The following is a 26,742-nucleotide window of genomic DNA, read 5'->3' as shown; positions in this document are numbered from 1 at the left end:
TAGGTTCCAGAGGTCAATTTTAAATTAAGTTCTGATATTCTTAACATGAAGTCTTAAAAATGGTAGGGACTTGAAGGTATAAAAAGTTTTTACTTGCTACAATTTATTCCCTTCTCTAATATCTAAAGACAAAACAAATAACTTGGGTTTTCATTTAAGTAGTCAGAGTCCAACAGTTGTCAAAAATCTTTCCAACTCGACAACTAAGCCGTCTCAAGGCCTATGTGACACGTCTCATCAACCAGAGAAATCCACATTTCTTTCTACCACCTCCCCCAGCAAGCACAATGGTTCGCATCTATACTTCCTAATGCTTTGTTGCTGAATCCCTTAAACTGGTGGGTGGGCCCACAGCCCCATCAGAACCAGGTTCTGCTTGGACCCCATCTATGTCTGAGCTGGACTGGGACAGAGTTTGGGGAAAGGCAGACACTCCGCAGAAAGCAGGGTTTGCTGCGGTAGCCCAAGTGTTGACAGTCCTGCGCCCCACTCCCTGACAGAATCTGGTCCCACACCTCAACCTGCGTGCGGAGTCTGACCTTCTTCCCTACCTGGCCCTCCCGCCTTCCATTTCCATCACTGCCCTCAGACTCGTCTGCCTACTCATCCACCTTCAGAAGTGCCGGCTCCTGGGCCAGAAGCTCTTAGCCACTGACTCCTGAAGCTGATCTAACAGGTTCATTTCCAATTGTCCTCATTACCCTTATTTATCCTCCCCGCCCAGAGCCCCAGCTATCACGCATGACTTCCACTCCCATACTGAAGGCAGCATGAGCAGTCTCGCTCTCCCCTCTCTGTATGACAGAGCTGCCCTGCTGGGGACTCAGGGGTTTATTCATGCATCAGACACGAGGGGAAAAGAGAAGGCCCTCGCAGAAGAAGAAAGCCAACGTGTATCATCACAGCCGCGTGGACACTCCATGTGCACGTGTGCTGGTCTCCTAACACTACTGAGGCAGGACAGTATGCCACTTCTGTTTTCCAGATGAGGAATGGGAAGGAATCAGAAAAGCAATCAGAAGAGTCAGGCGAACTTGCCCACGGTTGCCTGTCTAAGCAGGAGCCAGGTCCAGGCTCTGCAGCATCTCACTGCCTCTCTGGTCCCTTCGGGCTCCAACATGCTTTCCACTGTCCCTGATTGCAACCACCATGGTCTGGGCCCTGACCAATCCCAGAGGCTTTCCAGATACTCCGGTGAAGACCATCTTCCCAAGGAGACATGGGGGTCTCAGTCTCAGGGAACAGACTGGGACAAGCCAAAACTGGAAAACTTTGCACACTGCTTGCGATTAAACACACGCACACATGTATGTGTGCCCATTCTTGCTTCCAACCACTGCTCAGACTTACAGAGCAGCAGGAAACCCTTTGCCAGGTGGAAGTTCTTCCCAGGGAGAGGCAGGCCTTCAGTCACTGAGGCAGGCTGGTCAGCACAGCTGCAGGTCTGGGGACAAGGACCCACAGTCCTGCTTAGCCCAGGCTCCAAACTGAAGAAACAGGCCGGTTTCTGTCCCTAACTCCAGCTTCTCTGCCCCATTCTGCAGCCTATGTCCTCATCGCCTTCCCTACACAGCCTCCAGCATGAGTGGCAACGCCCTTTACATTTTAAAAGAAAGATTTGGAAGCTGTAGCTTCTCGAGAACCTATGTGCTGCTGCTTTACAAAAGGGCAGCTGGGAAATGGCCAGTGTGGACGGTGATGCGTCAGCCAGACAGAAAATGCAGACTCCTCACATTCTAGCATCTGTGGGAAGTTTGCAGGGAGACCCTGGTGAAAATCTGCATATGTGAAATAGGAGGGGCACAGGGTCGGGGCTGGCACCTAATGCTTACTTGCTTTCAAGGCAGAAACAATATTTTACTTTGGCAATCAGCTCCTACAACAGTGCCAGATATACAAGCTCCTGATTAATACTTAATGAAATGAATGAAGTTCCTCTTTCTGCCACAGAAGTCCGTAGGACAATGTTAGCTACTTAAAGCATTGATAACTAACAAGCCCTGTAACTCCAAAGCTAACCGTAAATTCAGTATTTTAAGCTCTTTTTTAGAAATGCAAAACAAATTTTGTATCTACTCCTAAGACCTACAAATTCTAAAACTCAGAGCCAAATCTATTTTTATAAGCAAAGAGAAAAATCAGGAAGCCTATATACAGGTTTTAATTCTTTCTGCTTATCTGTAGTTTTAAATTGTTCTACAGAGAACATGTGTGATTATTTTAACATGTCTCAGTGGCTTTGTGCTAAGCTGGAACTTAAAAATCACGTTGTAAGTGCCTCCAAAATTTTTCATATATGAAGAATAAAGCCTTTTTTTTTAGTTATTGCTAAATTATCAGTATCTAACATCTGTACTTGCCAGGTACTTTTTTCATAGAGATGGTGATGCTACTATGAGACATCAAGTCCTCTGCCAGAAGAGAAGAAATGCCCAAAACCTCATATGTATTATTGGAAAAAAATAAGTTCTACTCACTACTGGTATGTGATGAGCTGAGGTGAAATACTGACGTCTTTACCTTCTCAGCAAAGTATTAAGCCAACTCTTCTCAGAAGTTTGTTCATTCTATTTTTACATTTTGGCATGAATTAGACTGACATACCCTTTATGTATTTTAAGAGTTTCACATTAAGGAATCCAAGAAATTGTCCAAAAAGGAACAAAGACCTAACACCCTCTAAACAACAGAAAGGTCTTCATCAGGCCGGGTCTTTGCTGGGAAGGACACAGTCTCCTCCTCGAGGCCCTCGGCCCTGGAGCATGGGGAAGACCTTTCACCCACATCTAAAAGCAATAAATAATAAAGGGATTCTGCATTTCACCGCATTCTGTGTTATATATGTTACAAGTAATAAATTCTGAAAATTAATTCTGACTTAGGAAAGGGTAAGCAAGAAATGACAAAGCAGAAAGTGGGTGAAGAGTTAAAGCACCAGAGAACTTGCGTTCATCTTTTGAATCCCTCACATTTTTTATGAACCTTTTTTTTTCCACTTGAAATATAGCTGACATAATTTTAGATTAGTTTCAGGTGTATAACAGAGCGATTTGACATTTGTATACATTATGAAATACTCACCACAGTAAATGCAGTTACCATCTGTCACCATCAAAGTCATTCCACTATGATCGATGTCACTCGGCATGCTGGACCTTCATCCCTGAGACTTCTCTTATAACTGAAGGTTTGTACCTCTTGATCCCTTTCACCGAATTTGCTTGTCCTCCGATCTAATCCTGTTTGTTCTCTGTATTTATGAGTCTGTTTCTGCTTTGTCTGTTCATTTTTGTTTTGTTTTTTATAACCTTTCTCAGAAGGGAGGAAGGTCAGAGCAGGAACACTAAGAATCTTTTTGAAAGGGCCTTTAGATTCTCTATGGCACCTCACCCATTAAGCCCTAAATAAGGAACATTTACTCTGATTTAATTTTCACGACACGACCTTTAGTTATGTACAACACAAGTTACATAGACCACGTTCTCCTGCTCAACAACTCAACCTGAGACAACTCTTAGATGTCCTGCATTCTTCATGTCTGATGTTAAATTCTGCAGCCATGTCATTCTGGCAAGTTTTTAGTCTAGCCTTATCCTATCTGAACTCCCAGAGTCCCTTTTAATGTCTGGAGGATGTGATCTAAGTAGCTGTAACATTTGTTCGACAGCCCTCCTCTCTGTCCTGTCCTTTCCCCTGCCCGAATCCTCCAGGCTACCACAGTGCCAGGCCCAGGGAGGAGCTCCACGTGGTTTGTCGAATAAGCCTCTGTGTGACTGGGCGGACCCACAGCCAACACTACCTCATTGTCCTTCTGCCCTATATTTTGGCCTCCACCTCCATTTATTACCAGCGACAAATTTGTTGAGCACATGTTGGCTTACCAAGTGCCATCACAAGCAAATTGTGGTTGTGATCTTGATCAATATCACATTTGATGGAACTTGGCTAATTTGGGGAAATGCAGAGAAAACCCAGAGGGCAGGTGGGCTCCCCCACTTACCGCCACCTCCACTGACTGCATGGAGAGGTCACATGGCGGCTTCAGGGCCTTGGGCCTCGTGGCGTACCAGAAGGTGGTGAGCGCTGCAAAGGCTCCGAAGCCCATGAGCGTGTTGGTAGGAAGACTGCGAACGTACTGTCGGAAGTCAACCAGCTCTGGCATCCGGAAATACCGGAACAGCTCGTGGGCTTGCATGGTCCTGTGCTGGTGGTTCCCTAAGCTGAATTCTGTCAGGAGAGAAAAATGTCACGGTCATTCCAGGGAGGAAGGACTCTTCTCCAGAATTCCCAGACCAGCACTTAATGGCTGGCTCAGCGATCAAGGCATTAACCCCACAGTCTAACGGTCCAGGTCTTGTCCTGGCTGCCAACTTGCATTTTTTTAAAAACACTTTAGAAATTATTTTCACTTCTATCTCAAGTGAAAGCTTGCATTAACCACATTCAAAAGATTTAACTCATGAAGAGTTCTTGCCATAAATGCTAAAGAAGTGGGACAAGTTACCATTTTCTTCTCTGATACTGCATCTCTGTTCTCTTCCCCCTAATCAAACACAACTCAATGCTCATTTGCATGGCTCATGGGGAGAGAAGGGAGAGGCATAAAGAAGCCCAAAGCACCCAAGGGCCATCGGTTTCCATTTCCTCCAACAAACCTCAGTGCAAGCTCCCTACCTGGAAAAACAGACCGAGCTTCACTTCAGTGTGTCTCCCACCGGCTCCATACAAGCAGCAACATAAATGCAGGGGAGGCTGCAGGGGGCTACTCTGATGAAATAATTTCTTGCATATTCCCCAAGTTGTTATAGCTAAAATACTGAATTGGTATGCATAAACTTTAAACCAACCACCAAACATCTAGAGAGAGATTACAAAATAGTACTGGGGAGGAAATATAGAACAGTATTTAAGAGCCCAGATTCTAGAGCCAAATCCTGCCTCCCCAGCTTATTAACGCAACCACTTGGGGCAAATTACTTCACCTCTATGTGCCTCAGTTTCCTCATCTTTAAATGGAGATGAAAATAGTACCTATCTCGTAGGGCTTTTATAATGACTAACGGATTCCCATAAAGCGCTTAGAATGGTACAAGGCACCAGAAGGTGCTCAGCAAATGCTAAGTATCATTATTATTTCCTCTACAAATAATCTGTGCTTAGTACCCCCAGCAAACATTAAGGTACAGGGGAAATGAAAAATAATGCTCAACTACAAGGGGTTTACAATCAAAATTAAAAAGCCAAAACACACAGAATAAGATGAGATGAACAATGCAATGCATAGTAAAGCTGCAAATGGAATGTGATAGACAATTCATATATACATTAGTATAAAAAACACACACATGATAAATGTGAATAATGCTAATTAGAAAATTATTGTTGAGTAACTTCTATAAAGTACTTTTAGAAGTAGAAAAGAAAATAATGGTAACTGCTCTGAAAGACTTCCCTCAAGAAGCTCCTGGTAATGTACCAAGTGTTAACATTTTAGCTCCAAGTTCAGATGGCATCTGTGAGCTACTTATTATATGTTCTTTTAAAGAGCTATCACAAAACTGAAAATAATCTTTTTTTCCCCAAATATAGAAGTTCTCTTTAAATTTCAATCTATACTATTATATATTCTTTTTTGGAGTAGCATAAAAAACCAAGTGTCTTTACTGGACGTCAATACCACGGGAGCCAGTAGAATGTATTTGCTCAGCTCATGCAATCTTGTGCCACAGAAGCTCTGTTTGGGTGTGTGTACGACGTGTGCACACACACACGCACACCCCCAACCCACATACACACATTTTAGAGGGATTTTAGAGATTTCACAGGACAGATAAGAAAAGGAACAGATAGATAAGCAGATTCCTTCAGGCCACAATGCTGGAGCAAAAGCACCAGCATTTACAAAGCCACTCACCATCTGTGCCACCAAGAGCTGACTGTAGGTGACACACCACTGCAGAGACACAAAAGGCGGTGGGGGTGGGGGTGCGGCAGGGGCTGGAAGCACACAGCCCCGCCAAGGTCTCCTAGGGCATGTCACATGCCGAGGCCTGCGTTCCTGCCCACTAGGCTAAAGGTAACTAGAAGACAAAATCCATACTTGACTTCCCAGGAGAACAGAAGGGAGAGGAGAGGCCAATGAGGAGCTGGGAGACAGTCACCCCACTGCCCCACCCATGGGAGGGGCAGGCATTGGCTAGTGTCACTGCCAGTGCCAGGACTGCAAACAGACACTGTTTCTCTCTGCTCAGCTTCCCAATAAGAAGAGAAAAACGGGCATATTTTTAAAAACCAGTGAAATGAATGATCAGATGTCGGGTGGTCTGTGGAACCAACATGAGACAGACCAAGAAAGAAACAGATCGTCAGTAGCACGCTCACAGCAGACTTATGCTAGATAAATTTGTAGGAATTGAGCTGCCACAGTCATTTAACATATTTGAGCACCTAGTTGTGCCAGGCATGGAGATAGGAGCCAGGAAGACTGTGCTAATAAGCTGGCTAGGCTCTCAGGGGGGTAGATACAAAATTAGGCAAGTAGTATCTGTAGGCATTAAGTGGTAAGTGTTAACTTCCAGGGAGGTGTAGCAATCAGGCCTCTCAGGGGAAGAGATACGTGGGAGACTTTGAAGACAAGCAGACAAACTGAGTCCAGCCCTGCTGGCACGGAGCAGCCAGATTTTATGAACAGTATTCAACTCCACAAATGCAAAGCGACCTCACGCACAGACTGTGCAAGGCTGCCTTCCCCTCACATCCTTCCACCTTTTAGCTGTCTTCACCATACCCCAGCGCTCCAGGTCCGAACTGGCACTACCCACCCCTCAACACGCAACCCTGCCCTCCGCCCTTCTCCGCCAAAGTCCCTGAAGTCATTTCCATGAAACTTAGAGCGTCTGAATTTATGGGGCTGTTCAACAGAATCACATCCCCATGTGAAAATATTAAATAACTCCCACATAAATAGACATAAATAAGTGATTAATTTTCCTGTTTTGACCATCAGCAATAGCCAAGCTGTAGACATCATACTAAGAAATAAATCTGTTTCTAGACATAAGTCTGGGAAAGAACACTGAAAAAAAAAAAAACCTCCAGAAAGTTACTGGTTTAGTAGCACCCCTGCAAGAGCATTTTATTAGATACTAATTTTTGTAATGCTAGGAGTTTAAATCCAGCTAAATTCTTACCTTCAGTGGATAATAATGACAAGCTATACCAGGTTAATTCATGCATCTTAGCTGGCAGCCAGGTAACAAGCTGCAAATCAACTTCAGTGAACAAATCAGTCCCTGCCGCCCGTGGGAAATCTAGAGACTATGCAACAACCTAACACAATACCTTGTTTAGACCCACGTAAAGAACAGCTCCTTAATGTGAAGAGAGAGCATCATGCATCTTTTCCCTTTCGCTTAACCGCTGCGAAGGACAAGGCACTTGCGGTATTTAGCAATGGAGGTGGAGCTACATTCAAGGAAAATCAGCCCCAATAAATAGCCTTTAAACAAAGTAGGTGAGCATAAACACCACAGCTTAAGCCAGCCCAACAGGTCTCTAAGAAGTATCAGCTCCTGTACTGGCCAGTAAATAGTTAAAACTTCGATTTCTTAAAAAATTTCTATTCCAATGGAGTTCTAGTTGGAATATCGTTTTAATTCTTTCAAAAGCAAATTACCACAGCAGCATCTCAGAAAGTTTATAGCCCAGGCATATAATCACATTGCTGTTTGCTAAGAATACGATTCAATTGGCTTAAGAGCTTAAGCAGCCAGTATTTCTTGCAGAAACAAACAAGACTCCTGGCAGCAGGCTTCTCCTTCTTGACAGCTCCGCATGCATGTTCTTCCCTCTACACCTGCAAAAGCGGGTTTGCTCAGCTGGGTATCCTGAGTTTTCTGTAAAGCTGGGGTCTAAAACCACAGAATGACAGGGAGCATAACAATGGTCAGGGAAAGCTGGCATGAGCCCCCAAAGGCCCTCAGTGGCGGAGGCCTTTAAGCAGGCCTGGGTGGATGTAGCTGTACGGGGCAAGGCAATGGGAAGTGGACGGCATGGCTGTCAGAAAACAGAAATCTGGTACCTGTCTGCCTAACCTTTGGGAAGAGTAGCCAGGAACACAGTTAGTGCTGATGCAGTGTTGGGGAAAGGCCCTCACATCCCGTGTCTCACCTGAACTTCACGGTACAAAGCAAGGAGGAGGAAACTGAGGCTGGAAAAGTCAGAGTCTTCCGCCAGGTATTTCTCAAGACTCGACATCACCTGACTCTAAATTCATGCTTCTTCCCCTACATGAACAATGCTTAACCTCTGCGAGGCTGCTGACCGTCTCCACCAAGGGAGACCACTCCCTCCTAGGCACAGGGGGTTCACAATTCCTGCTCAGCCCACCCCAGGTTAGGAACTGTGAGGGCAGGTCGCTTCTAAAGACCTTCCAGCACTCACTCTGCATGGGGTGATGAGAGCTCAGTGTCCAAAATCGTGTAAACGCTCCATGTGTTACATAACTACCACCTCACCTGAACACATGGGTTCAAAGACCACTAGACGCAAAGGTTCACCTCTTACCATTTTGTTTACACCAGGAAAAAAGTGATTCTGGGCCAGAGGTGACTTACAGGGGCATCGCTTTCTAAGGACATGGATGGACACACACACGTATGCATGCGCAAGCACACACATACACACACATACACACACACACACATGGAGCCCCTGCAATTCTACAAACTTATACTTACCTTAGCATTTTATTTTCGTCATATCATTTATAAACCAAAAAAACAGTGATCTGGACGTTTCTCCCCTTCTGAAGGTCCTCAAGCTTTCATCCAGCTGAATAATAGCAGTTTGATGCTAAACTTCCCGAGGAATGCGTCCCTCCAGCAGACCCACATGAACAGCACCCTTGCCCCAGCAGCAGCAAATGAAGAAATCCTAACATCTCTCCTTAAAGCAGCCAGGCGAGCTGGCAAGACGCTGCCATTCCTCGCTCCACCTCCTCCCTTTGGACAAAAGGCTATTTACAGAAGGCTGAAAGCCCTCTCTTTGTCCCACGCTGGCTGCGCAGAGCTGGCCGTGAGCAGAAACAAGGGAGCAGCCGCTAGGCCGTGTGCTCCTTTCAGCGTGCCATGCCGAAACCGGTGGGCTCGTGCTCCTTAGCCCTCGCTGGCAAATGACCTAAAGCTAGATTTGCTTAAGCCAGTCTCTCTTGAGGCAAAAGAGCAGTCGGGCTCTCCCTGGAGAGGAGGAGGTGCTGGAGTTCCCCCAGTTAGAAAGGAAAGCAGGGGATGTTGTCCGAACCCCATCCCATAAAGGAATTGCGACTGTGGTCACTGCCCTGGGACCATCTCCCCATTCTGCGCAAGAGAAGGAGAAGGAGCGTCTGGGTCACTTCGGGATCCCACGCACAGCGCACAGGGAGGCCCGGGGACTCAGTCACTCCCATCACTGCTTGGCAGCTCTTCTTCCCAACGCGCCGGTCACCTGAAACTCACTTACCTTTTCAATGAAGTGATTCTATGCATCACCAATTCGATTTCCAAGAATAGTTTTAAGGGAGAAAGGAGGCAGAGATGCTCTATTTTTGGAAACCTGATTTACTGAATTATTTGAGTCAACTCGAATTCTACACTACATCACTCTCTGTTCCTTCTCTTAAGGAACAGAAAATGTAGGACCCAAAGCTTTTGAAGGCAAATATAACACTAGCCTAATTTTTAACCAGTAAGATTAGGGCCATATCTCACCCATTCACACTGGCCACAAGCCACAACTACTGTATATGTCCCCACATAAAGAGATACAGCATGTCCCAGTTGAACAGATAAACTTTTAGCTGTTAGATGAAATGGTCAGATGTCTACTTAAAATAGTTTCTCTATTCATTAAGCTACACCTACATTTAAGTCACATGATAAAATTGATCACTTTAGAAATACTTGTTTTTTCCTATTCACATTTCATTACTATTCCACTAAGATTCTTTGAACATGCTTCTTCAGACAGGCATCTCTAATGCCACTTTTTGAGGATTAACAGTTTTCCATGGTGTATCTCCACATTTTTCTCTCACATCTAGGTGGTTTCAGTTGAACAATTCTTTAAGTAACAAATGCGTCTCCCACTGAAACACCCCCAAGTCACAGGAACACATGTATAGCATGGTAGGACAGTTCTAAAAATCTGTCCTGTGGGTCCATATTCATATAACTAAACCTCATAATTTCTTGGTTTTTAAACGTTTTTTATAATAATATGCAATACTTGCCTTTGCAAGGTCAAGCCCCCAGAAATACTTACTTAGCTAGTGTGAAAGGTATTTATTTGCCTTAGAAAAAGTTCAGTTCGGTTTGCTGGCCTTCACAAGGCCCAAGACTAGGACTGACAGAGGCGGTTTCGGGCAAAGGGGTCTTTCTACAGCTGATGCTGTTTGAAATAAAGCAACTAAGAGAGAAACCCTTGGAAAGGCTCTAAAATGAGGACTGAGAAAGCGTTCTGGGGAGCCCTCACCTTCTGCTGGGCATGTGCATGATTTTAGATTCATACGGGGTGGGTACAGACCGCCAAAAACGTGCGGCCCCCGCTCATGAGGCTTGGAAGTGAAACGCGTAACACCAGCACGTACACAGCATAGTGAAGAACAAGGTGGCAGCACGTGCAAAAGAAATTATGAAAGTGGCACACGTTCTCAGGCAGGGGTGCGTGCAGAAGGCACAAGGCGAGCTGGGCCTCGGAGGAGGCGTGGCGTCTGTGGACAAGAGCCCTACTTCAGGAGGTGGGGACAGAAAGAGGATCATGAGGAGCAAGGCCCCCCCTCAGCTTTAGGGTTTGGGGCAAGTTAGCCTGGAACAAATGACAGTGTGCACTGGATCGGAGAGGGGAAGGCAGACATACAGGGAAATCAGTTTGAGATTATGATTTCTGTAAGAGGCACAGGTGTTAAGCACTCCCTATGTGTCAGGCACTGTGCTAAGCAGTCACCGTGATCAAATGTAATCCTCCTAACAGTCCTCACTGCGTGGAGTTACCACCTTCAACGCCAAGATTGGGAAACTGTGCCCAGGGGAAGGAAAAACCTGTGGACCCTGAGAGGCGAGCATTGTACCCCAGGTTCACGGTGATTCACATCCAGACAAAGCAGGAGGCGAGGCGGAGGATGACAAAAAGCCATGACACGCGGTGCTTTAAAAAGCCAGGATCTGAATCCCAGTGTCCATCAACAGATGATGGGGCAAAACGTGATGTCTGTACACAATGGAATATTATTCAGCCTTTAAAAAAAGAAGGAAATTCTGATATGTGCCACGACGTGGATGGACTCTAAAATGTGATGCTAAGTGAAAGCAGCCAGACACAGAACAAGTGTTGTCATGATTTCACTTGTACTAGGACCCGAGACAGGCAAACTGAGGCATAGAGACCAAGGTTGCCAGGTGGGGTGGGGAGAGGTATGGGGGATCACTACTTCAGGGGCACGGGCTTCCTGTGCGGGTGAGGAGCGGCTCAGGGGCTGGATGGCAGTGTTCATTACACAGCATGGGGAATGGACTTACTGCCACTGACCGCACACTGACAAAGGGGTAAAATGGTACATTTTATGTGATACATATTTTACGACAATAAATAATGTTTTTTAAGCACTTAAAAAACCCAACAGTATTTGGTAACTAAGTGGATATAAAATGGAGGAAAGAGAAGGAACTGGAGGGCTGAGTATTTGAGCCCTGAATGATGGGGGAACAACGAAGATAATTAGGGGGCCTGCAGCAGGAAAGGGGGTTCGTGAGCCTCCAGGCCGGCTTTCCAGGACCCGGGCAGCCCTCCTCCAGGGGTGAGGGGCCATAGGTCCATCGTGTGCCCGCGCCAATCTGGGCCAGCTACCCTGCTGGCTCCTCGCCTCCTGCGGCCATGACGCAGGTGTCCCGTGCCGCCACCTCTGCTCCTCCCCGAGCGCCTGGCCCCCCTGCACCGCACGCAGCCCTTCCCCACAGCCACCAGAAAGCCTTCCCGTGCCGCCACTGCTCTGCACGCCCCTGCTTGCTGTCCCCTTCACCTGCATCTCTTTGCCCTGGTCCTGTTTTAAGATGTCCAAATCCTACCCAAATAGAACAGACGCCACTTTCCCTAATAAGTTCTTATGTGATGCCCGCACTCCCCACCCCCGGCACCCAGTCAGAAGCAGTCTGTCCTTCCTCTGAATTCCAGGAATAGTTTATCTGTAGCCTCTGTGGTCCTCAGCGCCTCCTATTTTATAATTATGGTGACTGTATGCTTCTCTGATGCAGATGCTTCTCTCTCCTTCGGCCCTTGGTGTCTAACAGTGTCTTGCCCAGACCAGGTCGTCACAAACATTTACTGATCTTGACTGACCCTCCATGATTCAGCCCGATCCTCGGCTGCAAGCCCTGGGAGCGGAGGGTATATTTATAGAACAGTGCTTCTCCGAAGAGAACAGGGGTATTCAAAGCATCTCCAAGCTGCAGTGCTCTCCCCAGCACCCCACGTCACGGCTGCTTCTGCGAGGAGGAAGAAGCATCTCCCAGACGCTGGGAGGGGCTAAAAAAGGTTGCCAGCCACTGCTTTAAAGGCTACATAAAAATATTCTGCCCATCTTCCCATGATGTTTGACATTCCTCAGACTGTTTCACTCGTGTATAAAGTCACCCCAGGTCATCTAAGGACGAGGGTCCGCTCTCCTCCTCAGTAAACATTTAGACGTACATTTAGAAATGTGACTGCAGATTAGCTTAAAACAAAGCCAGGTTGCCATGGGAAAGGGAAGCAGGCAAACAAGTACCTCTCTTACGTAGAACAGCAAATGCCGGAAGGACTGGAGGCCTGAGCCTCACATCGGGCTGGCCACCAAGCTCTGAAAGGGAATTCTATGACAGAAAAGAGAACCCTCCAAACCAGAGAAACAGCCCAGGAGCTGGTGTCCAATGGCAGGACTCTAGTGAGGAGAAGCCTCAGAAATGCCCGCAGAGCTGGGCGGATGGCCGTCTGAGATGTAAGGAATGCTGGGAACAGGACCTGTCCAACATTCCAGAGCCAAAATCCAAACCAGACCACAACACGGCGTTCTCCTCCCTTCTCTCCTCAACACAGATATGGAGACGGGCCATGTACAGCCACCCAGGAAAATGATAATTACAGTCAGGACAGACCCAGTAGAGATATCCAGGTCACATAGAGGCCTCTGTGCGAGGCAGCAAGTGTAAATTTTAGTGATATGGATTTAAAACGAAAAGTTTACAAAATTTTCAAAAAAAATTCCCAACAGAAACAAGATTTCTCCATTGGTCTTGAAACACTGATTTCTGTACGTGTGTCACGACAAGGCAGGGAAGTTTCCTGACAAGAGCTAGAGAAGGAAGCGGGCTTAGACAGACAGACGGCCTCAGTCGGTCGGCTTTGCTGCAGCCGGTGGGGACAGGGAGACCCGTTTGTGAGGCTGACCCAGCCCTTCTGCAGACCTTGTGGCTTGCCTCCCACGGGCTCCGCGCAGCCCTGTCTCCGCTCCCACCCAGGCCCAGGGCTCCCAGGGCCCTGTGTGCCTGCAGCCCCCGGCCCCCGCCTCGCTCCTGCGGTCTGCACGGCTGTGTGCATTGTTTGCATGATGACGTAGATGCAGAGGCTTCTGGCGGGTGACATCCCAGTCATCACCTGGCTGTAATGAGGCATGTTATTTCAGGTGACACTTGACACAAGGAGAGTCCTAACTACATCTGTAGGGCTGCGTGTCAAAGAGCACGGGACCACAGTCTGGGGAAATCAGGCAACACCAGCAAGGCCTGTTCTGAGACCAGCTAGAGAAAGAAATAAAATTCCTCTTGCGACTAAAACAGTCCAGAAGAACAAACTCTTTCTACCTTCCTGACCGGAGATCAACCATAAAATAAACCCTGAGCAAGAGGCTCCGGTGAGAGAAGGGAGACGGCTGCATAGCAAAGGGGACAGGTGTCCTTTTACAGCTGGACTGCCAAGCAGACGCTCTTCCCCGAGGGCCTCAGGAAGGGGAGGAAGCTCAGAGAAGGTGCCTGAGTCCTGGGGCCCTTCAGGGGCTCTGTCCAAAGCTGTAACGTCCAGTAGTGAACTCGGAAGGCCACATGGAAAGAACACTAGACTCAAATGCAAAAGGCTTACTGTTGTCAGTACTAGCTGGGCGTCTGAGGAGCTGCAGTCTTGAACCAGCCCAGCTGCTGCCTGTGTGGGCCTCAGGGGAGCCTGAGAAAGGAGTGGGGAGACAGGAAAGCCACACCCCTTTCCATCACCTACACCCCAAGGTGTCAGGAGACAATGCCGTGCCACCCGGAGTAACCGTGGGATCCCACCTACACACAGCCCACCAGGTGCCAGCAGGACATGGACAGGAACAACCAGCATCAACCTACCAGCTCTGCAGTGGGCACAGGTTTTATGATGTCATCACTCTCCATCCTTTGCTGTATTTAAAAAAATTTCTCAGGATAAAAATTACATAACTCGGTTAGGTCAGTCCATTTGCTCTTGTATGTATGGTATTTCCCTCCTGCTCCAGAAACCACTACAGTGGCAGCCTGTCCTTCTAGCGGAATGACAGATGGGGTAAAACTCTCTCCCAGAAAACACCCATCTCTGCTCCCCCTATCTGCCCTGTGGTGGGCCTTGGCAAGGCCACTGTCCTGCTAGGTGGGCAACTTCCACTTAAGGGCCCTTGGAAAAAGGGTCCCACTGCAAATAAACTAACAAGACTGAAATTGCAGGAAAGAAAAGCTTCTTGTTTCCTTGCAAACAGAAGGCCATCAGCATGAGGAGAGAGCACGTGTACTGTTTTCCCTGCCTTCAAGTTTAGGGTGTGGGTGATGGCACACGGGCAGGCAGGCATCATGCAAACAATGCACACAGCCGTGCAGACCGCAGGAGTCAGGCGGGGGGGCGGGGTGCTGCAGGCAAGCAGGGCCCTGGGAGCACTGGGCCTGGGCAGGAGCAGAGACAGGGCTGCACCGAGCCTGTGGGAGGCAAGTCACAAGCAAATAGGTGGAGACCTGGGGGTGGGGAACACGCCCCCCCACCCCCACCCCACCGACTGCCTCCGCTGAGAGCCAGGCCAGTGAGCAGGCAGAGGGCAGGCAGGAGCAGCAGTGTCATAAAACAGAGACCACAGACCCCCTGCCTCTCCCCCATGAGAGCACTCCTGGCAGCAGGCAAAGACCCAGTGGCTGCAGGACGCTGGCCCCAAGCAGCCAGTGGTGTTATGAAGCCCTCCTGTCCCTGCCAGCGCCGGGCCTGGCACTGAGGCCCAGAAGGGCAAGGCCCAGCCCTTCAGCACAGAGGTCGCACGATTAAGTGTCAGTGACCTGGATAAGGCTGACAGGCTGCAAGGTTGGGTAGAGTTACTTACACATCTTAAAATAGATCAAGGTTCCAAGAGGACAGATAAACTGGAGAAAGGGCTTCAAAGTAGGCTGGGTGGGAGTCAGAATCCAAAGACAGGCCTGGACCCAGACAGAGGAAGGCCAGCTATGCACAAGTTTGGGGGAAATCCACTTTCAAGTGTTTACAGATTTCAGCGGGGAACTGCTGTGACCCTAAAAAGCAGAGGCAAATGGAACCCACCAAACACTCTTACACTGCACGGTTCCTTAGGACCAACAGGGCATGTAAAGAACACAGGAGCCTTCTCTGAGCGCTCATCTGGTCAGCTCTGTGGAAGACTTCAGTGGCACATGAAACAGGAAAGGTTAACCAGGATTCGGCTCACTGAATGAGGAGGGATCAGGGGGGGATCGGTGACAACCACAGGACGTGAGCTAGAATTACATCAGAGTCCAGGTAGCTCTAAGCAGAGGTGCCTGGCTCTGGGCAGGCTAAGAACAAAGCGAATCTAACAGGTTGCACAGGATCACAGAATAATGACCCAGTGTTTAATAGCAGGAAAGAAAGAAAAACAGATTGTTCCATCTGGCCGCTACCTACTTGAACAGGTGAAACTAGGTTTGGGTCTCTATTTTCCCTTTTTGTTTTGTTTAAAAGCTTATTATGAAAATTTCCAAATCTATTCAAAAGTATACAGAATAGTATAATAGGCTATACTTCACACCTAGAACACCAGCTTCAATTTCAATCATGATCAACATTTTGTTAATGTTGTTTCACTTTATGTCCCTTAAAAAAAATGATTTTAAAGCAAATCCCACACATCCGAGCATCCAGGTGACACTTGGGAGGCCCAGTCAGCTCCGTGGTCCTATGGAACTGAGAACTCATCTGCAGGGAGTGAAGGTGGTGAGCACCTACACTGCCTCCTGCCAGCCAACTGGAGGTCAAAGCAAAGCCAACTTCAATGTTGAATTGAAGTGCGCGACCCAGCACAAAATTTAATTGTCATGCAAGAAAAAGGTCCATACACTTAGTTTGCAAATATTTCTTTACTGTCCATTCTATGTCAACCACTGCTTTAGCCTCAGGGGACACAGTAGTGAATAAAGCAGAAAAAAATAAAATCCTTGTCCAAATGAATCTTCTACATTGTCAAGTTCAGGGACCTAAGGCAAAACATACTCAGGATTTAACCTAACTCTCCTGAAGTTAGAGGCCAATTTAACATGAACTACAAACTGGTGTCACAAAGCAGTTTCTACTCTTCCCTCACTGGCAAACTGAATTCTCTTGTTTTAAAACTAACATCTTTTAAATGAGGTATCTTGCCATGTTGATTGGCATTCAGAGGTATCTTGCCATGTTGATAGTAGAGGAGGATTTTAATTTTCTGGTTCTCTAAACTTTTGCTAATGCATCAAAAATAATAAATAAATATATCTCTCATGTGTAAATGCATTTATTTATGAACTATGTATATGTGCAGATACCTTCTGAGCACTATAAAACACACAAATATAAATTTAAAAAGAAAACTAAGCATAAACCTCTAAAGAAATTCTCATATATGCAGCCGGTACCCTAATTGTCTGCCCCCAACCCAGGGCACACACAGCCCCTTTTGGAGGCTACCACTCAGTCTCCTGAGCATAGTACGTGTAACCTCTCTGGTCACTTGCCTGGCTATAGAGTCTCTGTCAGTTCCTGACTCTGGCAATAAATGAAACTGCTAACTGGAACACCCTGAAAAGCTTGCCACACCTAGGAGGCAGGGTGACAAAGCTCGCCAAAGCTTGCAAACAGATTTTCCACGTAGGAGGGTGACAAAGAGATTCAGCATTGCCCCGGGATGGAAAGCAGCGTGCTAGAGGGGGCGGGACACTGCAGTGACTGGCCAAGGGGACTGGGGTGGCTATTCTGGAGGAAGGGGAAACCAGGCCATGAAGCCATGGCAGGCTGAGGCGCTGGCCTCACTGAGGTCTGTCCTGGGGACCCCACAGCTTTGGCCCCTGCCCCAAGGGTCCAGGATCTGCAGCCTGCCTGAACTCCAGAGCGGTCCTGGCATCGGCAGCGTTTATCTCTGACTCGTGTCAGGAGAGGAAAACACAGACTGGCAGTGCCGTCCGAGTGGAGCCTGTCTCAGGGCTGCTCAGCCACAGCCCTCTGGGTCACGCTGTCCCTGGTGAGGGGGTGGCTGGACAGGCAAGGTCACGGCTAGCTCCACATTCTGGGACACCTTGGAGGCTTGCCTGAGGCACAATGTAGGCAACTGTCCTACAGAAGGAACAGACAGCTACGTGACCATTTCACTAGTGGCACAGAAACAAGTTAGGATTTTAAGTAGGAAAGCCAGGTATACGAAGGCTAGAGCACAGCTGTGTCAGACTACCTTGAACTTCCCACTGATCGCCCTTCCTCCCACATCCTGCAAAGCCTTCAGCCACCGGCTGCTCACACACAACTGAAACTGCCCTGAAAGAGACACCTCAGAAGTACCCTCAACGCGACATTCAACCCAGTGAGGCTTTGGTCTAGAGATTTCTCAATGCCTTTATCTTGGCTACCACATCTAAGCTTTGCACAGCATCATAATATAAAAAGACCTGGAATATTTAAAGGTATATTCTTGGCAGCAACTCCCATCTATGGGACATGTGACCATCTGAATGTCTCCTAGTCTCAACCAATCATCAGATGATTTTAAGAATTTACTAGCAGCAAGGCCCTATGTTAAATGCTGCTGACAATACAGAAATGACAACACCAAGGTCTCCTAGCCACCCAGAGCTTGGACTGTGGCTGGGATGCCTATATGGGAAAGCAAACTATGTGCATGTGAAAAGGCAAAGGAAGGGCAGAGGTGGACATGCTATTCAAAATAATAAAAGGCCAGTACAGCCAGGCCTCAACCAATGGGAAAAGAAATGGGCCACTGCACCAGCCCAGGTGCAGGGCATCTCTGGCTGGGCCGGGTGCTACCCTTCAGTTCCTGAATTTGGGGTAGGGGCACTTGGGGTAGCAGCTGTTTTCTAACCAATATGGGAATATTTCAACATTTTAACCACCAGTGTGGCGGCTGGTGCATTCCAGCTGTCGCTGAGGTTCCAGGGAGGGATTTGGAGTCTGGGGACAATGACAGTCACCCCAGGGACAGTCCCTCTGAGGAGCAGGCACATGAGGAATGAGGGTGGGTCGAGGAATGTCATCGTGGATAGCTCGAGGTAGGCACGCCGGGCCAGGGAGGCCCTTCCAGACTAGGAAGACTGCTCAGGCAGAGGACAGAGCTTGTGGACAGCGGTGTGGAGGGCAGAGACCTTGGTTCAACCCTGTGCCAGCAGTTGGTGCTGCAAATGTCCTCCTGTGTGGTAGTTTAGCAGAGGCGTGGGCAAGGGAAGGTCAGAACCAGGCTCTAGAAGCCCCTGAGAGCCAAGCTAAGTACAGTCTTGGAGGCTCACAGAGGCACAGCCATTCCCAGGAACAAACTGCCCCGTCAGTCCTGGCCAGAGGGGAGCACGGGCTGTGTGACCTTGGCTGAGGCACCGCCTCTCCTGCACCTCAGGGACTGCATTTGTCAAGTGCACATGTGCTGCGCTGTCCGTGCTCTGGGAGCCTGCGCTGGTCGGAAGGGCCTCAGAGGCGACAAGGGTGACGGAGTGAGCAATGGTGTCTATTGTCTGTGCAGCCATGGACCCTGCCCCTGCCCCTTTGGCCACGGCGGCCCTGCTTTCATTTCTGTCACATATTGACACACTGCCTAAAATTGCACTAGGAGAAAGGGGCCCGTGACCACTAAATGGTGCCATTGGGCCTTTAAACCCTGAAAATTCCCATTTCCATTCTCTTGTCTATGAACAGTTGTTCAGCAAGATCTGGAACATGCTGAGAAGGTCTGTTTCTGGTAAAAGTACCCCAAGACTTGGAGCAGAAAGCAAACCAACGTGCCATGATGAGGCCAATCTCCAAAGAGAGCCGCGCTCCACCACCCGGCTCCCCCCACCGCCCCCTTCCTCCTGCACACTTGATGCATTAATCACGCACTGCCACACTGGTCCAGTCTTACAAGGCCAACTTCCAGAGTTGGCAAATTTTACTCTAATTCTCTAGAAAGTCATAGTTTTGCAGCAAGCACATGATCTTCTCGTTCTCTGAACCAAGCTAAGTCGAAATTTGCTGTCCCTTTCAGCACTCTAGGGGCCCAAGACAGAGTGTAAATGAAACACGGGAAAACCAAGGAGCAACGACACCAGAGAACCAGCTTCTCCCTCCGTCTTCCCACCAGCCAGATAATCTGGAACTTTCAATGGACTTTCGGGTTCATGTGTTCTAGTCAAAAGCTGTTGAAATAAGCTTTTGGACTAACAATACCTCAGGTTCTAGAGAGGCGGTAGAGCCAAGCAATTCACAGCCCCGGCTCTGAAGTCAGACTGCCTAGGTTCCAATCCTGGTTTGAGTAACTTAATTCCTGTGTGTGTTCTTTTATCTTTCGTAAAACACAGATGACTGGCAGGACCTCCCTTGCAGTTTTGCGGAGGATGAACTGAGTTGGCATATGTGAGGCCAGAGGACAGGGCCTTGCACTGTTAGCTGTTATCATCACCTAATAGGTGACGTGCTTGGGCTACAGCTACCACGGTCATCAGCAGCCCCTGTCCTGCTCTGGAGCTGACAGCTTTGAGGGAGAAACAAGTGCCTGCAGCAACTTTCTCTTTTCTCTGGTTAATAAAAAAATAAGTGGTATTCAAGGCATTTTGGCATTTTGGCCTTTTGTATATGGACACTTCTCCCACAACAAACCTGAGGAGAAAGTGTAAATTTCTATAGCAGCCAAAACTGTGCAAATGGACAGATAACACATTTATCAGAAGTCCCTCCCAGAATGAGGAAATGGTGTAAAGAGCAATGCACATTTCCTCCTCTGATCCCCTGACTTCTTTCCATTTATCTTTCCAAACCATGAAATTCTTACTTCAACAGCTTTTGACTATAACACATGAACCCAAAAGTCCATTAAAACCATTCACTAATAATAATTATTTTCAAATCATCACCAATTTCAATAGTTTTAAAGCGGAAGATGCCCTAATTTCTAAAACAGATATATTTAACTATGTGAGTTCAGTAAACTGTTCTGAAATAGTTGCTCCTAAATATTCAGGAGAAACGTAAATAGATTATGACATATCCCATTAACCATATAATGCAGTTATCTTCAAAACTTTTTTGAAGAGTATGTAATAACATGGAAAAAAATGTTCACAATATCTTACGTGACTGAAACTAAATTGTCAAACTAGTATCTTCAATTAAAAATATATTCTTACATTTTTTAAGTGTTTAGAAAAACACAAAAAGGAAATACACAAAAATGTTAGTATTTCTCTTGAAGGCCTTTATTTTTTACAGTTCTCAAATTTCTATAATAAGCATAATTTCTGTGATTGTTATATTATAATTTTGTTATATATATATGTATGTATATATGTACATACTCTCTGCCCCTGCCCTCCCCGTACCCTCACTGCTGCCCTAATGCTATATAGATAGTACAAAGCTTTCACCCTGAAGAACGGCAACTAAATCTTCAAGAGAACTAGTGCAGGTACCTACATGGAGCTGCCAGTTTTGAAATCTTAGGTTTTGGAGATGAGACCCTTGCCTCCAGCAGAATGTATTCTTCAGAGGCAGGAAGCACAGGGGAGCACGGTCCTCACCTCCACCTAAGTGTCCAAAGAATGTGCCATCCCTCCATGCCAGCCACATTTCACAGAAGATACCAGCATATTTCATGCTCCCTTCTCGATTCCACAAAGGTTACAACTAATGGAATACTGTGTTGTCCCCAATACAGCCAAGAACTCACAATGCCAGGATGTAAAAAAACAGAAAAGTGAACACAACTCAATTCCCTGGCAGTTTTCTCTCATCACCGTGGTGTGGGCAATTGTTTCGAATCATGTTTTACCTGGGTTTATGCAAACTACAGTTTCTTATGAGATGGCATCCAGCATTAGGTAAGGAACTGGAGATAAAATGACAGTCTCAGAGCTGCAGCTGCAAACACTGGTAAAACTGCTTTCTAGCTCATAAAGTCCAGCTACTCCTTTGGGGCTACTTGTGTTTCTTTAAAAGCTTGTCAGAAGCTCCTTTAAGTACCAGAATGTTGAAAATCAAACTCAACCACTGGCAGCTTCAGATCAGCTGTTGGCTGAGACACTCCAGGCATGAGTGTCAAAGTAAAGTGACTCTAATATGTTTGTCTGAACATGAAGCTGGACTGACATCCTTCAGTAAAGACTCTGGCACATTCAATCTACCTCCTGACGGACCACAGTCTGTCAGAATAAGGCCCGAAGAGGTCTCAGGATACCAGCAGCTTTGAGCTGCCTTAAAGGAAGTTCTTTTATATTTTGTAACAAAAAGAGGCTAACCCATTGCATCATCCAAATGATACTGTTCATAACACATTATTAGTGGATTCTGACATGACACAATTTGGTTATAAGAGACAGTAAGTACTAAAGAATACTGGACACATGATTTATGTGGTAAACTTGCACAACAAATTCAGCAGCTGATCTTAAAAGTTAGAAGTATCAACATCTAGAAATCACTAGTATTCCTATAGTCTTGCTCTTTCCAGAAAAGTGAAACTTGAAGGGGGAGAAGAGAAATCCCTAGCTGTAATGACAAAACAACCTGATCTTTCCCCAGCCCCTTCTCCAAACACAACCATTTTCCACAACACTGTTCATCAAAAACGAAAGACGTAGCAAGAGCTGAATATTAAGCATGACACTGTACCAAGTGCTGGTACATCTCCAGTTATTCCAAACTTCATCCCAAACAGAGAAGCCGTGAAACCTTCACCGGCATGATATAGACACTGACCTGCATTTGACTCAAGTACCTATCTCTTAAATGCCCAAAAGTTAAAAGCCCAGAGTTTTCTTTTTATTCAGGCTTCCTACAATAGTAATAAGAGTACTGGGCAAGATATGTATAACAGAGACAGGAAGGAAATATGTCAAAATGCTTATAATTGTGGGGGGAAGAGCAATTTTTAAAAAAAACTCTTCTCTGCAGTAAATGCAGAAAACAGAGGTCTGTAAAACTGGGTCTCTAATATATCTATATTATTTTAAGTGAGGACAGCAAGTATCTGGTTTGCTGCTTATAAGGATTTTCTTCAGTCATAGAATTTTAGCTGGTGAAATACTTTAATGCAGCCTTTTTACAAATAAGGAGTCAAGTTTCAAACTGGGAAGGATTATCCCAGTTGTGTCAGGACAAAAATGTCTCCAAAGTCTGGCTCCACACTGACGGGAAGTGAGGGCTTCTTTATAAGTTCCACCTTCTCAAGTCCATCCAACACAAACTGTCAACTCCAACCTTACGATGTAAGGCAGTCCAACCTGCTACCTTCACCTGAAAATGCACAATTAACCAGGATTTTTTCATTCACTTTTTGTTTGTGTTAAGCAAGTAACTGTTTACACTGGGTAAATCACAGGTGATGTTTGTGTCAAAACTGTGAGATTTAACCAGCTTCGCTCATGCTAAGCAAAGACAGTAAATAAATCAAAGGGTACTGAGGGTTGGGGCACTGTGGGTACTCCTGCACCAACATGAAGGTAAAGGTCAAAGGCAAAGGGTACTTTTCTAATGGTCTTAATTGAGCTCCATAACCTCGAAAGTAGGCGGAGAGGGAAAGGGGTTTGCAATTCCAACATACACAATGACTGGCTGGAGTGTGTCTCTAGGTTCCAGTCCACGTGCTCATTCAAGTCCTTTACCACCACTCTCGGACTATGTAGCAAGGTGATAATCACCTTGCTTGCTAATTTCAAAAAAAAAAAAAAAAATGCCGGATCCTTAAATCAATGACTCCATCTGGTCTATGTGCAGCTGTTACGAGCACTCCTCTAGAGGCACCGCGAGAATTTCTACATTTGGCAGGCGCCTTTTGATGCTGCATTTGACCCTCCAGCTAGTGCTCCGCGCAGGGGTCACCATCACACCCAGGCAGGAGACACTTGGGCTCCGATGCTTCCGTGCCCGGTCCCAGAGAGCCTCAGACCACCGTCACCGGCTCCTCGGATGCTCGGCGTCCTCCCTCCCGGCTCGGCGGCTCCCCGCCGCCACACCAGCCCCGCGTGCTCCGCCCGAGGGAAGCGGCGGGCCTGCAGCCCCGACTCGGGCGCAGGACGCGGCGGCGGCTCGGCGGCCCGACAGCCTCCGCTGCTACGGCACGGGGAGCCGGAGGACGGAGGCCGCAAAGGCGGAAGGTCCCGGGAGCGACGACGGCTCACGCGGCTCCCCGGTGGCCGCCGCCTCCCGGGCTCCGGCGGGCGGGGCAGCAGCAGCCTCGCCCCTCCGCCGAGCCCCCTGGCACCGCGGCGGGGAGCGACGCGGCTCCCCGCGGTGGGAGCACTCACCTCCTCGGCCGGCCTGGCCGCTGGGTCGCCGACTGTCACTGCAGCTCACTGCCTGCCGGGCGCCGGCTCTGGATGCTATTTAAGGGCGCCGCGGCGGCCGCTGCGCGCTGGCAGCGCCCCAGACTCCGCAGCGGCGGTGCCAGGGTGCTGCCAGTGCGCAGGCCCCGCCCCTCCCCGCAGGCTCCGCCTTCCTGTCTGGGCAAGCATTTGCAGGGCGGCCAGAAGGTGGGGGCACGAAGACGGTGAGCGAACCGCACGAGTGTCGTTTGAATGCCTCTGAGTTCATAACGAACCCGAAGAGAGGCAAAGGGTAAATTGTAGTGCCTCAACCCAGAACCCCTCTAAGCCCGGGTGTGCGGTGCCGCGGGTCAGGGGAGATGCCCTTTCCCATCTTCCACCCTCGACCACATGCCTTGCTGATTTCTTGGCGGGGGCTCGTGGGGGGAGGTTCTGCAGGGAAGGGCCCTGGTGGTGACCGAGGGCTTTCCTTTAATATTTTCTCTGGCATCTGTGTGCGAGACCCCCTTAACCCGATTTCACCCCGGTCCCCAAGTGGCATTTCGCCACAGTCCCTGGCCGGGAAGACTCTCGTCTGGACTTCTGCAATGCCCTGGACATGAAGCAGCTCCCGGCAAATCAGCCTGGGTACAGCTAGAGCAGAACGCAGATTTGACATTTGCTCAAGAGCAGTATTCACCCGCCCAGTTCCTGGAGCCTACCCACCCTGTTCAGCCCTGGCTGTGCGGTTTTAAGGGGTCCTGCGTCCACACAAAGCCCGTTTGGGGTTTCCAGAGGCCACGCCAGCTGTTTTGCAGGCTCACATCCCGAATGCTGTTTTCCCTCTTAAGGCCTGACGTTTGCCAGAATCCTTAACCTCTAGTATCAGTGGCCCCTGTTCCAGTGGTGCTTGTGCCTAGTACTGCGTAGAGGGCTGTTACCTGGTACTATTTGGAATTTGAGGCTCCAGAAGAATTACTATTATAATAAACGCCTCTGATATTGAATGACAGATACGTTTCTTGAAACACTTCCCACACATTATCTTATTGAATCGTCATCATAACCCTGTAAAGTGGGTGCTGTCATTATTCCCCTTTTACAGATGAGTAAACTGAGGTGCAGAGGGCAAAGCCACACTTGGAACTCAGGCAGCCTGCCTCCAGAGCATATGCATAACAATTCCTGGGCTATACTTGTATTTACACTCGGGTGAGCACCTGCTCACCAGTGGCCTCCAGCATAGTCAAGTTGACTCCAGCAAATAATGCCTTAAGGAGTGGCCGTGGTTTCCTCTCACTCTTTCTGGAACATCTGAACACAGGAGCAGTTGTTTCCCCCCGCAGTGTGCTGCACAGGGACCCTGTGATGGTGACAGCAGCTGGTGCTCCCGTGGCCTCTGTACCAGCCCTCTTTTAGATCCCCTTCTAGATTGAGACCTTGTACATCTAGATTCTCTGTTTAAAAGAGAAAATAGACTCAACTCTGGTTTTTATTGGTTTCCACTTGGCTAATCCTTGGTTTCTCTGCTCAGGTCTCTTTCTCCCTGCTCATTTCATCATTTTAGCCCAGCCTTTCCCACTTCTTTCTCCAGCCGGTCTTTCAGCCACTGTGCCTCCTTAGCCCCTGTGCCTTCCCAAGTTCTGTGGTGTATTAGTTTGCTAGGGCCTTGTGGGTAAAATTGCACTATTTCCAGAATCTCTCACCAGGCTTTAGTGCATCTGCATATCAGTAGGTGTCTCCAAGGGGTGGAGCAAGGTAGGTTGGGTGGAGCTCTCTTCTTCTGCAGCCTGGTGGAGATGCAGGATGACTGCTTGTAAGAAATAAACGGGTTTCTCCCACTTTATTTCTCCCTTTGACTGACTTCGGTTTCAGAGGTGTTTTGCCCTGGGGTTTTTCTCCCCGAGTTACAGCATGCCTCTCGCTGGTTCCATCCCTTAATGCAGGTGATTATAGCTCCAGGTTGGGAAGGCGCACAACCGGGGGTGACATCTCAATTCCTGCTCCCTCAGGCAGAAGCTGCTGTGTGACACTGGGAAGCAACTTCATTCCCCAGAAATTCAGTTTTCTCCTCCAGAAATAAGGGGGCTAGAATAAATATTTTCTCAGGTCCCTTTTAGTGCTAATACATTTTTTTAAAAAAACAAAACCTTTTCCCACATCATTTCAAAAAGTTTCACAGTTTATGGGGTTGTCCCTGACTATCAGACAGAGATTTTGAGGGGATGCAGGGCAGTACTGCACAGTGGTTAAAAGCAAAGGTTTTGGAGCCGAGCATTAAGCCCAATTTCATCTTCTGTAAGACAGGGACAATAGTACCTGCAGAAGAACGGTGCCACAAGGACTCATGCCTCAGTTTTCTCATTTTGTGCTCAGGGAGAAGTAGGATCCCAGTTTTAAACTGCTTTTCTACTTTATTTCCAAACATGAGTCTAGCCAAGTGAACAGAGCCAGCAGGATGTTGCTATGGGGCAAATTTCCTAATGATTTGAGTCCCTTTTTAGTTGTTCTCATCCCCATTGCATTTGCCTTGATTAAAATTTTGTGGCTGACTCTGGCTAGATCCAACTCTTTATCTGTCTAAAGTTGATTAGTCAACCTTCTAGAGAAACTAAAGAGAGTCCAAGTCTTTCGGGGAACAAGCTGAGGTTGTCACAGGTTGATAATGGCCTTATATCAAAACTCCCACTTTGTGATTGATTGCCGACTGCAAATTTGTGACTATTACTGATCTTCTACATCTGTTACTTTTGAACAAATGGTCATTGGAATATAGCTAGTCCATTAATGGCCAATCTGCTTTTAATTCCAGACTTTGCTAAGTGAATGGCTAAAGAAAGGGTTGGCATCAGTGGCTGGGTGCTTGTGAGTCTGTTTTGAGACTACAACTATACTAGGCATATATCTGTGTCTCCCACCAATAACCTGTCAGCGCTTAGAGAGCAGGCAATAT

At 47.6% G+C, this 26,742-nt stretch overlaps 1 protein-coding gene across 7 annotated transcripts in view; it reads right to left on the bottom strand.

The window, feature by feature from the left end:
* ACSL1 (acyl-CoA synthetase long chain family member 1) overlaps window positions 1-26,742 on the bottom strand; it is a 122,754-nt gene that overhangs the window by 32,036 nt on the left and 63,976 nt on the right. For 3 of the 7 annotated variants that reach the window (XM_017645234.3, XM_017645236.3, XM_017645238.3), the window contains exons 1-2: window positions 23,793-23,948; window positions 4,001-4,227 (exon numbers count right to left, since the gene is read on the bottom strand). In XM_017645234.3, the coding sequence (XP_017500723.3) occupies window positions 4,001-4,195 (195 nt within the window). In that variant the 5' untranslated portion in view covers window positions 4,196-4,227; window positions 23,793-23,948. Of the gene's footprint in view, window positions 1-4,000; window positions 4,228-5,914; window positions 6,043-23,792; window positions 23,949-26,742 lie in introns of those variants that run through there. The other 4 variants (XM_036996583.2, XM_073219161.1, XM_073219159.1 and 1 more) reach the window with 2 other exon arrangements.

This window comes from Manis javanica, chromosome 12 (genome assembly GCF_040802235.1).
Source record: "Manis javanica isolate MJ-LG chromosome 12, MJ_LKY, whole genome shotgun sequence".
In the NCBI taxonomy this organism is placed as follows: domain Eukaryota; kingdom Metazoa; phylum Chordata; class Mammalia; order Pholidota; family Manidae; genus Manis; species Manis javanica.
The sequence above is the reverse complement of the archived record's forward strand: the minus strand, read 5'-3'. Positions and strand labels throughout refer to the sequence as shown.